Source organism: Pelobates fuscus, chromosome 7 (genome assembly GCF_036172605.1).
Source record: "Pelobates fuscus isolate aPelFus1 chromosome 7, aPelFus1.pri, whole genome shotgun sequence".
Taxonomy (NCBI): Eukaryota; Metazoa; Chordata; class Amphibia; order Anura; family Pelobatidae; genus Pelobates; species Pelobates fuscus.
Genome location: NC_086323.1, coordinates 203,025,368 through 203,038,536, shown reverse-complemented (window position 1 = coordinate 203,038,536; position 13,169 = coordinate 203,025,368). Strand labels below are relative to the sequence as shown.

The window sequence follows — 13,169 nt, the reverse complement described above, 5'->3', positions numbered from 1 at the left end:
TGGCGGCGCTCCACGGAGGCTGCTCTGACTTCTCCGACGACCTCTCAGGAGAAGATTACTTACCAGCTCCCAGGGCAGGACAGCCCCAACCGACCACCGTCAACACAGACTCCGCACCAGTGACAGTGACGGTCCTCAAACAAATACTTGCGGACCACCACAACGATATACATAAGGATATCACTGCACTGAGAGGTGATCTCAAAGGGGTGACAACCCGTTTAAACATAATGGAGGGCAGTATGGAATCCAACACCCGGGATATAGGGGAACTCAAACGCACCGTGCAAGAGCTGCAGCTCCAGCAACGCTCGCACGAACACCGCATGGCCGAGCACGAAGACGCCAGACGGCGGGACAACCTGAAAGTCAGGGGACTCCCGGAGGTGATCCCCGAAGCTGACTACCGAAGGTCGTTCAACGCCTACTCGCACTGATCCTACCGCCAGCACAAGCACACCGGATACACCCCGACTACCTTTTTAGGGTCCCCAAATCACCAAAAGCACCTACTGGGGCCACCCGGGATACCATAATTGCATTCCGAAACAGAATGGACAAAACCGCAGTACTAGATGCCCTGCAAGGTAGGACACCCCTGCAATTCGAAAACGGGGCGCTGAGCTTTTATGCCGACCTCTCTAGCAGCACCCTGGCCTGGAGACGTTCCCTTCAACCACTGACCTCACTCCTCCGCCAACAAGGCCTTAGATACCGCTGGAGACCGTCTCACACCCTCACCATCCAACAGGGATCAGTCTCACATCAGATCCGGGACATATGCGATGCAACACCGCTTCTACACTCACTGGGCCTACCTATGGACTCCCTCAAGCAAACAGACCAGAAAAGTCCGACATCCCCACAGCACAGTTGGGACCCGACTAGAACTGTCCCATTCGTACCACAAGGACGCACACCCGACCCATACGTCGCTGTTACAACTTGAACTGTACCGGGGGCCAGATTGCCGACCTAGCGGTGCACGGCTGCAAGTTCACTGGACTTAAAAATGGACTCCCCAGTGTAGTTACCAATAGTTGGTAGTGTAAACGTAAGTGACCCACAGTTAATATAAATGTTGATGGCATCTAATGAGAAGGCCCTCCTAGACTACCACGCTGGGGCCACGGGACTCACATTGCTTTTAATTCTAGTTACCAGTTCTTTTACCTATTTGATTGCACTCACCTTCGTTATTGTTTTTATTTTAACTTGCATTTCTTAAGCTGGTACCATTACTCCCACACCCTCAGGGGACCCCCTATCATGTCTTACTGTCAGAAGTGAAGGGAGACCCGGAGGAAGGGACATGTAGGGATTTGTTTGCTTTCTAACCCAGCCACCCCCCTGACCATAAAGCAGGACTGAATGTATGTTCACAGTATTTTTACATGCAAAATATAACTTCACGACCGCTTACTACCACAACAAGTTTTTTCTTGTTTTTTATTTTTCTTCTTATTTTTATTTTTCATTTTTATTTTTAACTCAGTCTGCGTACATCAAACAAATTGTTTTTTGTAGCACAACCTATTTCTAATTGGTTACTAACTTGGTCTCATTGAGTAACCACAAATTAGTTTGAAGCCAAAACTGTCAGCCGGTCTCATACATCACTCATTTGATAGATTGGGACTTGAGCGGCTGTCATAACTTGCAGATTCTCATTTGCCTAATCAATAACCTTGTGCCCCAGGTATTTATTGCATGTGTAACAAGACACCGTGCTTTCCTCTCTAATTCTCTGACCTAGTACACATGTGCTACCGGGGTGCATCTCGAGGGGGCACCAAACCTGCTCTGACTGACACAGCACACATTATTCAATATAGCTTAGTGAGATGAGACGTAATGGGCATCCAATGTATGTACTTTTTTTTATTTTTATTATTATAATTATTATTTTACAGCGACACTGACGAGGCCGTAGACCTAGCCACTTATAACAAATGCTACCATTTGCTCCCGACACCACGGTAGATAATCTATATCAGGTACACATTCATTGTTCTCCTAGGTTTAAAAAATGCTTACCCTGGCGGTGAATAGGCTGGTTCGTTCTCATGAACCGCACAAATTCTTATGCTAATGACTAACGCGTAAGAATCTCTTATAACGCGTAGCTTGTCCATAACTTTTTACTGTAGCGAGAATCTAAGCATCTAAACGCTAAACACTCGCAGAAGAGCGATATCATGCACCTACACTGACTCTCAACGAGATCACACTAACTATAAGCTTGATAACCTACACATGTTTCAACTACTCTTCCAATGTTATTAAGAAAGTAATTTTTGCGTGTGTTCTCTTTAAAATACAAAAAGTGCTGTATAATCTGCCAGGTCATACAATGTTAAAATGTTGTGAAATAAGCATGCAGCTGCTGTCGTGGCCCTGTATGCCAAATGTTCTTTCATGCACAATATTATACCAATAGCTATGGGAGTACCCTATCTAATCTGTAAATAGTTTGTTTTTGCTAATTGATATGTGATATGTTAACACTAGACGTTTCTGATTCCATCATGCATCTATATATCCAAAAATAAGCACTACTTAAAAGACGCACCCAACCCATAATCCAATATGTGTCACTTCTTATGGACTTCATCTTGTAACAACCTATGACAAATACCATAGCAACTAGAAAATTGTACCTAGCTTGTAGTAACTTTACTAAACCTATCTTTAAGCGTTTGACAAATCATCTACTCACGAAAAAAAAAAAAAAAAAAGTGCAGATTTAACAATGCTACTTCACTGTATCACCCTGTAACGAATATTGCCTGTTTAGGCTGTTGTGGCATACCTGAGCAGCTTGTAATTTACGTATGCACTACAAAAATAAAGAATTTAAAAAAAAAAAAAAAATTTTAAATTAACTTTGTGACTAAGTGAATAATTAGTGGGTTAATAGCTTCTTGACCCAGGGAGATTTACTCCTAGTTTGTTGCAAAATTGAAAGCGCTTCAGACTGGGCTTTGCCTTCTATTGAGACAACAGCAAAAATGTAATTTGAGAAAGGCTGAACTTGATGGATGCACGTCTCTTTTTAGCTGTGTAACTATGTAACTCTGCCAGAGTAGTTCCGTACCAATCTCACACATGGCAGAGACTGGCACAGTTACACAGCAATATAAACACAGCAGCGCTTGGACCCGCACTATGGGTTAGTGTTCAAACTCAAAGAAATTGGTCTAGATGAAAATTCCTGTTCTTGGGTAGAACATTGGCTTAAAAATTGTTCTTATTGATACCCTAAATAGCAGTGAATTAGGAATAGCAACACACAAGAAGGATTTGGGAATTGTTATAGATAACATACTAGGCAACAATGTGAAATGTTAATCAGCAGTGGCTAAGACAAGTAAGGTATTATCATGCATGAAAAGGGGCATTTAAAGGGACACTGTAGGCACCCAGACCACTTCTGCCCATTGGAGCGGTCTGGGTGCCTTGCCCCTCTCCCCTTAACCCTGTTAGTAAAAACACTGCGGTTTGGGAGGAATTGCAGTGTTTTGATAACAGGGCTAATCCCACCTCTAGTTGCTGTCTCTCAGACAGCCGCTAGGTGGTGTTTCCGGATTCTTACAGCACCAAAAGTGTTATAAATGACGTTCGACGTCGAGCGTTGCCAGAATCCCCATAGGAAAGCATTGAATATTGGGGAGGTCTGATGCGCATGTGGCAATTGCCGTGCATGCGCATTAGGTCTCCCCCACCAGCAGCCAGTGGCGGGGGAGGAGCGTGGACAGAGCTGAGCCAGTGCCGAGGGACATTGGCGCTGACCCAGGTAAGTGCCATGGGAGGGGGCCTTGACAGAAGGGGAAGCTACAGTGCCAGGAAAACAAGTTTGTTTTCCTGGCACTATAGTTTCCCTTTAATTCCAGGGATGAGAATATCATTTTGCATCTTCATAAATCGCTGGTAAGACCACATCTTGAATATGCTGTGAAATTGTGGACATCTGTTCTAAAGGATATTATGGCACTTAAAAAAAGTGCAGAGACGAGCTACAAAATGGATAAAAGGAATGGAGCATTTTAGTTATAAAGAAAAGAAAACAAATTTAAACCTCTTTAGTTTAGAAAAACGTTGGCTCAGAGAGGAGATGGTGACATTATACAAATATATCCGGGGTCAATACAAACCAGTGTCGGGAAATCTATTTACAAACAGGACTATACATAGGACACAACGTCACGCATTTAGACTGGAAGAAAGGAAATTTATTCTAATGTAAAGGAAAGGTTGTTTTTTTACAGTAAGAGCAATAAGGATATGGAATTCTTTGCCTGAAGGGGTGGTTTTATCAGAGTCCATACAGATGTTTAAACAGCAATTGGATAAATACAGTATACAGAGAATGTTTGATAAGTGGGGTAATAGCTGCTTGATACAATGAGATATCAGACTGCCATTCTGGGGTCAAGAAGGAACTTCTTCCTAATTTATTGCAAAATTGAAAGCACTTCAAACTGGGTTTTTACCTTCTTTTGGATCAACAGCAAAAAACAGATGTGAGGAAGGCTAAACTTGATGGACGCAAGTCACTTTTCAGCTATGTAACTATGTAAAAAAGTGAGAAGGACGGGTCTTTGTGGGAAGATATGGATCTTCCTGTAAATATAAACCTAGTCATCTTTAAAACTTGATTAAAGCTCCTCCTATATTACATGTGAAAGCTCCACCCGAGAGCACAAAGAAAAGTTACTTGCGCACTATCCCAAATCTCTATACATATTTAAATAAAGGATGTTTTTAGTATCACTCCAATGGTCATTTAAGTGTAAGCTCACCTGCCACGTCAAGGAACAATCTCTGAGGTGAAAATATTAGGAACACGACGTATCAATAGTATTAAAAGCACAGTGTACTAAAACTTAAATAGTCTAGTACCAGGGATAGAGGGAGTAAAAGTACATAAATGGAATAGGTAAGAGTACGAGACTGGACATAAAAGAGGTCACCAATGCTCTCTAAAGAAATAGATATGAATATGTCATTAGTAAAAATGATAGGATATTCCAGGAGCTATATATAAATAAACTAGAACTAGTACCGTATATTCCGGCGTATAAGACGACTTTTTAACCCAGGAAAATCTTCTCAAAAGTCGGGTGTCGTCTTCTTAGGCGGGTGCTGAAACTTCCGAGCCGGACTGGAGAATCTGCAGTCGCCGCATATGGTGGGGGGAGCTCAAAAACGGCTGCAGCCGCTTCCCCGCCGCATGTGGCGACCGTATGAAAGCAGCAAAGGCGGCGCTAGAAAATCCACTCACCAGGATTCGCCGAAAGAAGCTTACTGGTGACATCTCTGGGCATCCAACAGTGTGAGTGGAATAACAATAATCTGAGACCCTGTCTGTCAGCCTAGATCGCATGCAATGTACATGGTACGAGCAGACACTAATTAAAAGACCATTGCTAAATATCTTCTTACACAGCAAGATATCGCGGCTTTATTAGATGGAAATTATCTAGGAGCTGAGCTTTCAGAAGAAGGGAATTTTCGATGCTATTTTAATAATAAATAATAAACTGAACCAACAATTTATATATTGCTTTCGGTTTACAAAAGGAAATATGAGTTTATTCTCTGAATAACTGTGGACAGATCGTAACAGAATTTATTATAAATTGTGAAATGCATAACTAGGAACAAGCGTCTTATAATTCACTAGGATGTTTCCGGGTCTGGATTACCCAGCTCAATGACTTCTGAAATATAAATGTACTTTGCCAGATGTTAAAATTAGAAAAAACATTGCAGTGAGATAGCTCAGTGGTTAGTGCTCCAGTTAAATATCTGAACTATAATGATTCCAAATTTTATATCAAAATAGCTAAATTGGGAATTGTAGGGCCAAAACTCTACATTTTAACTGGAAACATTGGGGGTCGTCTTATACGCCCAGTTGTCGTATACGCCGGAAAATACAGTAGTGCAAAATAGATACATATATATATATATAAAAAAAAACCTTAAAAAGTGGCAGTAATGTGTGTAATTTCCATTTGCTACAATCTGCGGACTATTGGACTATGATGAGAACTTATTTTATTCCTTCCAGTTTATAAGTGACTTACTTATTTATTCCTATTGCAAGACTCTCTATATGAACTATTTGCCACTTTCTAAGGTTTATTATATATATGTATCTATTTTGAACTACTAGTTATAATTTATTTATATCCCTACTGCTACAATTGAACTAGCTCCTGGAATATCCAATAATTTTTACTAATGACATATTCATATCAACCTCCGAGGTGAGTGCTATACGAAAAATTGCCCTTGCTATGTGCAGGTAACATGTTTTGCTTTTGTATTATGTATTTGGGCCGATGAATACTATAGCCCATGGGTCGTCAACCTGGTCCCTACCAGGTTTTGACGACCTGACGACCGGGTGGACGGGCAGGCGGGTGCGAGCCGGCGGTACCCCTGCGACTGGGTACCGCCGTGACAATTTGCGGCCCCGGCCCGCACCGCATATGGAGGGGTCCATCGGGTGGCCCATGCTGTCAGGGCCACCCGATGGATGTGGATTGTGAGGGGGCCCGGTCAGCGCTGGGCGCTTTAACAGCGCGACCGGGCCCCCTGTGATGACATCGCAGAGCTGGGAAGAAGTGACTGCACGTCACTCCTCCCAGCTAACCCTGAGAGCCGCGCGGGAGGAAGACCAGGGAGTCAGAGTGGGAACTCTGACTCCCATCCACCTGAGCCACCACTGGACCCCAGGGAAAGTCACCCTCCTGAATCTAAAAGGTAGGAAACAGGAGGGTGACTTAAATATAATGTGTGTGTGTGTGTGTGTGTCTTTGTATGTATGTCTTCTGTGTGTGTGTCTGTATATATGTGTGTGTCGTGTGTGTGTGTATGTATGTGTGACTGTCTGTTGGTATGTGTGTCTTGTGTGTCTGTATGTATGTGTCTTGTGTGTATGTGTGACTGTCTGTTGGTATGTGTGTCTTGTGTGTGTCTGTATGTATGTGTATGTGTGTCTGTATGTATGTGTGTCTGTATGTGTCGTGTATGTGTCGTGTGTGTATGTATGTGTATGTATGTCGTGTGTGTATGTATGTCGTGTGTATGTGTGTATGTATGTCGTGTATGTGTGTCTGTATGTGTGTCGTGTGTGTATGTATGTGTCGTGTGTGTATGTATGTGTCGTGTGTGTATGTATGTGTCGTGTGTGTGTGTGTGTGTGTATGTATGTATGTGTCGTGTGTGTGTATGTATGTGTCTGTATTTGTGTACGTGTGTCTTGTACGTGTGTCTGTCTGTTATAGTGGACTATATAGTAAGTGGGCTACCTAGCTCAGCCTTCCTACTGGGCATTGCTACAAGGAAGGTTAAAAAATTGAAAAAAGGGGAAAATAAAAAGGTGGGGAGGGGAATTGAGGAGGGAGAGGAGATGAGCTGACGCACAAATGAGAAATCATATTATGCGCAAACAGAGAAGTCGTCTGAATATCACTGAAAGAGACCTTCGTTTGTTCCTTACGAAAATCGAACCAGATATCAAATATTTAGTCTCGCAGCATCAACCTCAAGGATCTTATTAATCACTAGTAAAGGTAATTTCAATTTACTTTATTGTTTTCTCATTAAACTTTATAAAGTTAAAAACCTTATAAACCTGCATTAAGTAGAAATAAAAAAAGATAAATGTACGTACATTTATTTTTTGTAAAACACCCTCCTTTCTAAAAAATATTCCGCATTTGCGCGAAAACTGGTGGGCGGTAAGGACATTTTTTCAACCAAAAAGATGCATTAGTGGGCGGTAGGTAAAAAAAGGTTGACTACCACTGCTATAGCCATTGATGTAGCCCGAGAGTAGTGGGAGTTTGAGAGCATGGCTTCATTTTGTGTGTCTGCAAGTACCTGGGCTCTTTCTTGCAGGCAGGATTGGTTTGAGTTGAGCGAGGTCAATATGTGTCACAGGTTATTGGGATACAATGCTTAGTGTTACCAGAGCTCCCATTCACTGCACTAGTCAAGACGAACCCTACTTCACAGACACGTGTTCCAATAGGTTTCACTATACCTATCACAGAGCTCCACATTATGCCGATTAGTGTATCACAGAATTCCACAACATTAAAATGCGTAATGATAGATGTTCAATGTATAGTAATAGTTCAGAAATTAGCCTTTGCTAATACAATATTCTGAATAACTTGGAATTGAATGGTAAACTCGACACTGTACTCTAAACGGACAAATCTCCCGATTCCATTCACATACCGTATTTGCAGCTTGAGCCCACAAACAGCACAGATTAGTCAAACCATTTACTTACATAGGAGTGAAAGTTCAGGAAATGTGCCAGTGGTCTCGGCACAGCTGTTGGGAACTGTGCCAGGAGGGTTTGCAAGTAAACTTCCAAGTCTTTCTGTCTCCTTTCCACAAAACTTTTTGAGTTCTTCCCAATGATTTTTTTGGGGGGCAGCAGGTTCTTGTCAATTTTATTCTCCAACGTAAGCTGGAAAAGAAATATAAAAGTATGTTGTAAATGGGGACTGGGGTTCTATTGCACCGCTCAAAACCTGTTGGAGAAAAGAACAGGGATTGGCAGCTATAAACTGCACCCAAAAAGCTACAGTTGTTATGATGCTTAGAGTGTATGTTTTACTGAAAAATCGATTAAGTGGAGGCTGACCTGACCCTCCCCTCTCAGTGTGAAAAAGTACTGATTTTAAACCAATTCTCAGAGTCAAGTATAGAGTCACAGTTTGGTTATTTTTGCTAGACTTTATAATTTGGTTATTTCACACAATACAATTTTCTGGCTCATTGAATAAACAAAGCATCATGGGTCATTAATGGAATATCGAGGCACTCAAGTGTGAAAGCCGCAGGCAGATTTTAATGGAGAAAAAGAGCAGCAACGTTTCGACCTTCACAGAGGTCTTTGTCAAGCTAACACCACAAACCAAACAAAAGGGTTTGTGGTGTTAGCTTGACAAAGACCTCTGTGAAGGTCGAAACGTTGCTGCTCTTTTTCTCCATTAAAATCTGCCTGCGGCTTTCCCACTTGAGTGCCTCGATATTCCTTTTTTGACTTGAAGTGTTAGGATTGCTGGTCCGGCTGCAGAGCACCGGTGGCTGCTAAAGGGAATGAGTGCAGTTCCTACAACTATCTTTAATAAATTACATAGAAACATAGAATGTGACGGCAGATAAGAACCATTCGTCCCATCTAGTCTGCCCAATATTTCGAAATACTTTCATTAGTCCCCGGCCTTATCGGGTGTTCGAATCTTCGAACGGGACTTAGTCTCCAGCCGCGATGTCGAAGGGTATGGGAAGTTACAGATCAGCGGTGTTCGTTCAGATGTGTGGCCGATTTCCGTTCCAGGGATTTGACAGCACACACGGCTGACCACGTTCGACTGTATTAAAATGGCCGCCGCCACGTGTTCTATTGTCTAATGGCGGCCGCTTCGACTACTTCGGCTGTATCCGAAGTGCCATATCAAACGTACCCATTCTTTGCACAACATATTTAAAGGGCCAGAAACAGTTTTTGTCTTTAAGTGCAAGGCAAGGTGGATGATGACGACAATAAAACAAAGGGTGGAGGTTCCCAGTTAACATGGTAGGTGGCTGATGCAACATAGATTGCAGATCAAATGCAAAAACAGAGGGATCTGTTACAGATGGGGCAGCCAAAAAGGGGTTCCGCAACAACACGCATTTCTGGTAGATAGCTCAATGTCCTTTGCTGCATAAGATATATGGTCCAAAGTCTCTGTAATAGTATATTAAGTCCTTGGTTGGGTCTTAAAGGGCCAGAAGTGCCATAGAAAATCCCATTAATCCCAGCCATTGTACTTAAAGGGTCCCATCTTTCTGGGACCATAATCACTGGGCAGGAAGTGAGCCATCAGGCCCCTCCAGGAAACTGGAGCGTACTTTGTTATAGGACCCAGTCCGCTACAACGTCCAGCATCAGTTAAGCGACCAACTGTGAAGTCCCCGTCTACTAGACAGCCTCTAGTGGTGGATTTACCCCACAAAGCAAATATTTGCAGTGTATCAAAAACTGCAATAATTACCATTGCAGGTTTAAGGAACCTGGGACACTGCACCCAGACCACTTTAATGAGCTGAAGTGGTCTGGGTGCCTATAGTGTCCATTTAACCTTAATGACTCTGCATAGACTGTGTCCCTTTTTTTAGTTTACATTTTAAAGCAATGTTTCTTTCAAGTGAACATTCCGGACACTTAAAGCCTTCCGATTGCTGTATTTTTTAAATGTATAGTTTATGAAAATTGCAGATATTAATAGAAATAGTCACTTTTATAATTGGGGACATAAAAACCTCCTTGGAGTGTGCCTGGCTGTCCCTTCCTCAATGTGTTAAAGCTCATGGAGAAGTACAGGAAAACAGAAAGTCCGTGGTTCAAGCACTGAGGACCTCGATGAAAAGCCTCGGATTAATTAAACAGAACTTGCAATAAAGAAAGCCTAAATAGGGCTCTCTTTACAGGAAGTGTTTATGGAAGGCTGTGCAAGTCACATGCAGGGAGGTGTGAAAAGGGTTCATAAACAAAGGGATTTAACTCCTAAATGGCAGAGGATTGAGCAGTGAGGCTGCAGGGGCATGTTCTATACACCAAAACTGCTTCATTAAGCTAAAGTTGTTCAAGTGACTATAGTGTCCCTTTAATGAATGGGGTCAGTGTGGGGGGGGGTCAGTGTGAATGGGGTCAGTGTGTGTGGTGGGGTGTATATTAATGAATGGGGTCAGTGTGTGGGGGGGGGGTGTATATTAAAGGAACACTATAGTCACCTAAATCACTTTAGCTAAATAAAGCAGTTTTCGTGTATAGATCATTCCCCTGCAATTTCACTGCTCAACTGTCATTTAGGAGTTAAATCACTTTGTTTCTGTTTATGCAGCCCTAGCCACACCTCCCCTGGCTGTGATTGACAGAGCCTGCATGAAAAAAAAACTGGTTTCACTTTCAAACAGATGTAATTTACCTTAATAATTGTATCTCAATCTCTAAATTGAACTTTAATCAAATACAAGAGGCTCTTGCAGGGTCTAGCAAGCTATTAACATAGCAGGGGATAAGAAAATCTTAATTAAACAGAACTTGCAATAAAGAAAGCTTAAATAGGGCTCTCTTTACAGGAAGTGTTTATGGAAGGCTGTGCAAGTGACATGCAGGGAGGCGTGACTAGGGTTCATAAACAAAGGGATTTAACTCCTAAATGGCAGAGGTTTGAGCAGTGAGGCTGCAGGGGCATGTTCTATACACCAAAACTGCTTCATTAAGCTAAAGTTGTTCAGATGACTATAGTGTCCCTTTAAATTCTTGGTTGGCAAAAGAGGTGATGGCCTGCAAAGGCTCCAGACAGGAAGTCAGCAGCTTTTGCAAACTGGTTTCTATATAACCCAATTGAACACAAGAAGAAAAACAAGCAGAAAATGCATGTTTTATTTGGGGTGTATCCACCTAATAGCTAAAATATATAAAAAAAAAAAAACGAGAAGCCGGGCCGGAATTGAAAGGAACAAAGAAAACTTTAGAAATAATATAGGTTTTCCAAAATGATGTTTGACATATCAGAAGATTGGATAACAGTCACAAGTAAAACTGGTAAATACATTGTTATGGCAAATTTAAGATGAGAACGAAGAGCAGCAAGGAATAGGTTGGTTGAGATATGAAGGTAAAGTGTGTCGTGAGGTCCCTAATGAGAGTAGGGTGACTATCTCAATCCAATCTATTCCCAGGCCAAGGATCAAACAGCAAGATATGGAACAACAAGTATTCTTTATTGAAAGAAAAATTAGGGCACTCTGCCAGTGTAATGTACGCGATGCATACATGCTGATAAGATAGCTAAAGGATGCAGGGAACCTGAGGTTATAGGGGAGTCATCACAAAATAATTACGTTCCTGACTATTCACCTTTTCATGAAGATCATAGAAGTCACTGTAGCGATGCTTTATCCTCCAATGGTAAATCCCAACATAAACTTCAATGATGTAAACCTGAAAATACAGAATCAAGAACTTAAATTGGCTCTAGCACCTCTGAGTATTTCATATAGATATAATCTTTACTAATACGCATGCGGACTGTGATGGAATTTCAGTGAAATCAACTCAATCCAGATACAAAGTAGGGATGACTTTCTCTTATGGTAAAGCCAGAGGTTGACAAAAGGTCCGCAGTCAATTTGTAACTAAACTTTCCTTCCACAGCACCCTGCGGCCAATGGACCCTAACCGGAGAGGTCACTTTCGGAGTTCTCTGCAAAATAAACAAAGATTCTTGAAAGTGACAGATCCACTTTAAAAGCAAGTTACAGTAAAGGCGGCATAAAGATCTATGAAAAATCCTATAGAGGGAAATGTCATTCTTGGATCCATTATGTGACTTGCGAATGTTAGCTGTTACTGCCTGCAATAACTGATTGTTCTAAATTAGAATCTTAGAATCTTGTTGCTGAACGTTGGACATTGGAGAAAGGACTAATACATTTTATAGACACCACAGGGACAGTCATTAAAAGGGACAGTCATTAAAAGGGACAGTCATTAAAAGGGACAGTCATTAAAAGGGACAGTCATTAAAGGGGCAGTCATTAAAAAGGACAGTCACTAAAGAGGCAGTCACTAAAGGGACAGTCACTAAAGGGACAGTCAGTAAAGGGACAGTCAGTAAAGGGACAGTCAGTAAAGGGACAGTCAATCTGACCTCATTTCTACCCTGGGGGCCTCCTGCATCTTTCCTTAACCCCCCTCCCTCCTGTTATCTGCTCCCCCTCCCCCCTGTTATCTCACAGTGTAATTCTCCACCGGCTCGGATCCCAGCACTCGGACCCCCCGGGGTCTCTCATTCTCTCCCGAGTCAGACAGTCCGTCCATAGCTCCTAGAAACCTCCTAATCCGCCATGTTTGTTTACCATCCGGAGATTTCAATCAACTTTATTAACACAGACAAAGACAGAGACATAGAGAGTGCTTATACTGTGTGAGAGGAATAGAGACAGTGCTTATACTGTGTGAGAGGATCAGAGACAGTGCTTATACTGTGTGAGAGGAATAGAGACAGTGCTTATACTGTGTGAGAGGAATAGAGACAGTGCTTATACTGTGTGAGAGGAATAGAGACAGTGCTTATACTGTG

At 42.1% G+C, this 13,169-nt stretch overlaps 1 protein-coding gene across 2 annotated transcripts in view; it reads right to left on the bottom strand.

Moving 5' to 3' along the window:
* NISCH (nischarin) overlaps positions 1–12,935 on the bottom strand; it is a 116,493-nt gene extending 103,558 nt beyond the window's left edge. For both annotated transcript variants that reach the window (XM_063427069.1, XM_063427070.1), the window contains exons 1-3: positions 12,824–12,935; positions 11,945–12,028; positions 8,315–8,497 (exon numbers count right to left, since the gene is read on the bottom strand). In XM_063427069.1, coding sequence (XP_063283139.1) covers positions 8,315–8,497; positions 11,945–12,028; positions 12,824–12,907 — 351 coding nt within the window. In that variant the 5' untranslated portion in view covers positions 12,908–12,935. The remainder of the gene's footprint in view (positions 1–8,314; positions 8,498–11,944; positions 12,029–12,823) is intronic.
* Positions 12,936–13,169: the final 234 nt, after the last annotated feature.